A 4,487-nucleotide genomic window follows, 5' to 3' on the forward strand; every position below is an offset into this window, starting at 1 on the left:
AAGAGTTGTAATAAAAAAGATGTTTTACGAAAGCGCGCGTGCGCACTTTGATTGGTCTATCCTGGCTCTTCGTTGCTTCGCCGGGATCTCGATGAGGTCCGTCTTGGGAGTTGTCACTTTGTCCAGTGTTAATGATGGAGTGGAATAATCCCATAGTAAATATTTTTTTCCGTAATTATTTGTTACTAGGTTTTTGCTGTGACTACAGCTCTACTAGTTCAGCACTTATGTGCGGCATCCTTGAGCTGCTCAAACTACAAAGGCGCCTGTCAACTCTATCTTGACCAGAAAAGTGTTAACATCAATCGCAACCTTCTGAAAAATTGTCCTGATAGTTGCACCCGGTTGTCCATTATGTCTGCTGATTCACTAAGCCGAACTGTCGAACAAAATGCATTCCAGAACTTCACCCAGCTTTCGTCCTTTTCACTTCACTTGAATCTGACCTCTATGCAAGGCTTTGCGTGGTTGCTCTATCTTAAGAACCTAAAACACCTTGATCTTTCGCGTTGCGGTCTTGTATCTCTGAATACAGCCGAGTTTACCACTGGATTCCCGAGTCTGCAAACTGTCGATCTCAGTTACAACAATTTGAAGTTTTTGCACCTACCTTTCTTGTCCGATGTGCCACGACTTCAGTATCTTGATATTTCATGGAATAGATTTAGAAATTTTCCCAGTCTCTCATCTGATACTCTCGTTGTAAATATCGCAAATAATCCCTTGGAATGCACTTGTACCAATGTTCAGCTGAAAAATGAGGGAAATTTCCTAACATCGGACTTTATTTGCGCTCTTATTCCATGCCCATATTTCTTGACATTCAAAAGGGCTTTTTCGAATTTGACACTGTCTCCCCAAGTTGCTGAAAGTTTCCAATTTTCCTGCAATGTGGATGCCTCAAACTCTGTTGAATTTGGTGTCTTTTCACCCATTGGTTTCATTCCATCCCCTTCATGGGACCCCGCTATAAATGACACGAAAATTGCCCAATACGAGTATGTTGTTCTTCCTGTCCAACGACCCGTTCGAATAACTGTTCAGAGAACCACTCGAACTTCCTTTGTGACGGCGATCGACTACGCGCGCGGTCACCATAGTGGAGCATGGCGGTGTGCAGCCCTCTCCAATGGCGGTTTCCATCTTGACAACCAACCTTATACCGTCATAGTTGGCACCTGTATCGACCAGCTTTTCCTCACCACGACGATTCTTGGATTCATCGTCATGACAGTCACACTGGTTCTGGGTCTCATCATTGGAGGCGTTCGATATCTGGTGGAGACACGTTGTTTCAGACAACCCCAGTCTCATAAATTTTTTGTCCGACCCCTCATCGGCGTTATTCCAGTTCCCTCAATGCGGATAAACAATGCGACCTCTATGAAGGAGATATCGCTCAGTCAGCGGATCTGCCCCACCTGCTTGGTGCAACCAGCCTTTCTTTGTGGCTATTGCCTGTCAGTTCACGCTTTCGCAAATTTTGAGGTGTTACGCAGTGAAAAAGGCATTCTTGTGGAACCACCCCCGGAGTACAATCACAAAGATGATCAGTGCCTCGTCGATGCATCCACCCTCCTCATTGCAGAATGCAGTCCCTCAGTGGAGCGTAGCGTTAATGACGATGGGGAGAACCGCATTGAAGCTATAGGTGATGACGATTGTAGTAAAATTCAAAATGAAATCAGGCAAATCCCTCACGAAAACGTGCTCAACTACGGTTTTCCCTCGGAGTTTTGTCATTGCTGCCACCTGGATATGCGTTCCACCGACGATGGTGAGACGTGGACATCCACGGCACTGCGCGATGTAAAACTAATCTTTCAGGATGAGCAGTTGGCACAGGAGTACACCGAGGTACTGGGGGTACTCCAGGCGGCGGCGGAATCGAATGACACGGTGACCTTCCGGGAAAGACTGGAGGAGTTCCGTGGCCGCTTGGTTCGTGACGTAGGTGCGCGGGTGCGGGTTGCACGTGACGAGATTGTAGCGCTGAAGGAGCGCTCCGCCAAGTCAGTGGCGCGTCTGAGGGACCAGAGCGGCGCAGTGGCTCAATTCATGAAGGCGGGTTTCTCGCAGGTGCGTGATAGCGTGCGCACTGTGGCTGAGATGTGCACCGGTGGTGGTGGTACCTGTGACGACAGCACTGCTGGTCAGGCGACCATTGGACAGTCCATTTCGGTGGTGAGCATCTATAAGGACGAAATGACCAGAAAGCCCAAAGAGCGCTGCGTCTCTAGCTTTACCTTCTAGCCGCAGCAGCAGCGTACAGTCTTATCCGTGACACCGTTTGTCTTTCGGTATAAAACGACTATCCGTGTAAAACTGTTTATTCCATCATTCAGATGTCCTCATATGTGATTATTTTCCTTTAGCTAGTGTAATAGTTGCTGCAGGAAACAGCTGCATTGTGCAACATTTGTCTTATCTTTTATTAAAAACATATTACTGTTCTCCGTGTGTTTCAACATTAGGGAGTGTGGAATTGATCACTTTAGCTTTTTAATGGGGAGGGGAATAATTGTTTATCGCTTCTGGTTTGATTGGCTGCTCTGTGGTGGCGAGCGGATTGGTCGGATGGCGCTGAATATACTGTTTGACACCTAAATGAAGAGGGTATACTAGCCTCCTAAAATTATTTCTCTGTGAGCGGCGGTCACTGGTGATTTTGGAAAGCCGTTTTACCTTGTAGACCGGTTCACCTTCCTCCCTCAATGTTAATCCAACTCCTCATGATGAATTCCCAAAGAAGGCAATGTTATCGTTCTCACAACTAACAGTCCATTTTTCAACAATTTTGTATTGCATGTTAGTTTCAGCGAATACGGGTTTTTGCAAATCATCGAGAGATCTCACTTTTAAATGAGTGAACTGACAATGCCGCAAAAATGATGCTATTCAATCAGTTCCCACGACAAATTCTATGCAGACGGATCCCCAACTCCAATTGCTTGCAACCAATTGTTGGGTGACTGACTATGCTGTCCCAGCAATATGTGATTTTTGACCATCGGCAAGTCCGCGTACTTTCAATTTTACAATAAACTGCTACTAGAATCGCCACGAGCAGCCCTTGTGTTCGTCCTTCGATGTTGAACAACTTTTGCAGCATAACACCCTTTGGAAAAACCCGAAACGTAGTGATTGTGATTGATCTGCAACGTTAGAAATTGCCTTAGCAGCAGCATATTTGTCACTGGTTTTGACACAGTTAATAGCAAATAAACGGGATGTCATGTTGTCGCCAGTGAGCGGCAGCTACTAGTGTTAGTAGTATGCACGTATTGAGCCTTTTTTTAGGAAATAAAAGAAAATGAAAACAAAAAACAATAGTTTATATTAGCTGCGGCTTTCTCACGTTAATTTGAATGATCCAAGGAGGCGTAGTCAAATGCGGAATGTGAATTCAAAGAACAAAATCTAGAAATGTGTATTCCTAGTTTTTCATTGTATCCATCGCATTTAGCCTATTATTTGTGGTAAATGATCACCTGGAATATACTAATGCATTGAGGGTAGGAACCCGCTTTGGGACTTCTCGTACGTAAGTAATCGGAAGGTCGCCTCAAAACACAAAAAGAGAGAATCCTAAATAATAAGGTACTGCCTCTTTGGCCAGTACGTGGCTTACATTATACGCTTGAAATTTGGATTATGTTCGAGGTGTAAATTAGAGTATTCCGGAGTCCGGAGCTCATACACTGAATCGTGGGACTCATTTCTAGACGAATAAAAGTGGGTTGCTATGGCAGTTGTTTAAATTGGCCTTTTTAAGAGTTTGATGCTAAAATAGAAAAAAATGTGGTTGGAAAGTTGGGCTTATCGACAAAACGCCAAAGGTGACAAACAACTCTCAAAATTGGCACTCCAAAGCAGCACAAATATTGTTGACTATCTCTCTACCCCTAGCTTATTTGCAGAGGTATGACCCAACCGATGATTTCAACTAAATCCGGGATATTTCTATCCCAGATTCTGGACCAGTAAAATAGGAAACGTTGCTATCAAATAGCATAAGCGATCCAAAATGTGGCACTGCTACATATTTAAAATCATTTCAATCCATTGCAATGCAGTTTGGACTAAATAAGGCTACAAAGGTGTGGCATTACCATTTGCCATTTTCGTTAAAAATAAACACATAGATTGGCCTCTCTACTGAACACTTTGCTCCTAAACCAGATGACTTTTCCCCCAAATTTGGTTAGTTTCGAAAATGCAAATTAACCTTCCATCGCGAACGGTAGCTACACCATCCTTGTCTTAGTCTAGATTTTTTCTGGAAACGGCTGTTTATTTGTAAGTAAACTAAGCACCATATATCAACACGTCTGTCACTGACTGGGATATCCAGACTGTGTAAGAAGGTGAACATCTACGAGTGCGAAAATCCCATTTAAAGGCTGCTTTTTTGTCCGAACAGATAACCGCAAATCCAGTAGTTACGAGAATAATATAAATGTGCATTGCCAAAGTTGGTGATATTT

The 4,487-nt window shown here is 43.9% G+C and overlaps 1 protein-coding gene across 1 annotated transcript; it reads left to right on the forward strand. All coding sequences in view use genetic code 11, as the record gives it.

Moving 5' to 3' along the window:
* Positions 1-354: 354 nt before the first annotated feature.
* Positions 355-2,253, forward strand: EGR_01810 (hypothetical protein; the record flags this gene model as incomplete). Its single annotated transcript, XM_024491059.1, has 1 exon — positions 355-2,253. The coding sequence occupies one exon, from the start codon at positions 355-357 to the stop codon at positions 2,251-2,253; it is 1,899 nt and encodes a 632-aa protein (XP_024354515.1).
* Between the last annotated feature and the right edge of the window lie 2,234 nt (positions 2,254-4,487).

Source organism: Echinococcus granulosus (assembly GCF_000524195.1).
Source record: "Echinococcus granulosus chromosome Unknown EG_S00007, whole genome shotgun sequence".
Classification (NCBI taxonomy): domain Eukaryota; kingdom Metazoa; phylum Platyhelminthes; class Cestoda; order Cyclophyllidea; family Taeniidae; genus Echinococcus; species Echinococcus granulosus.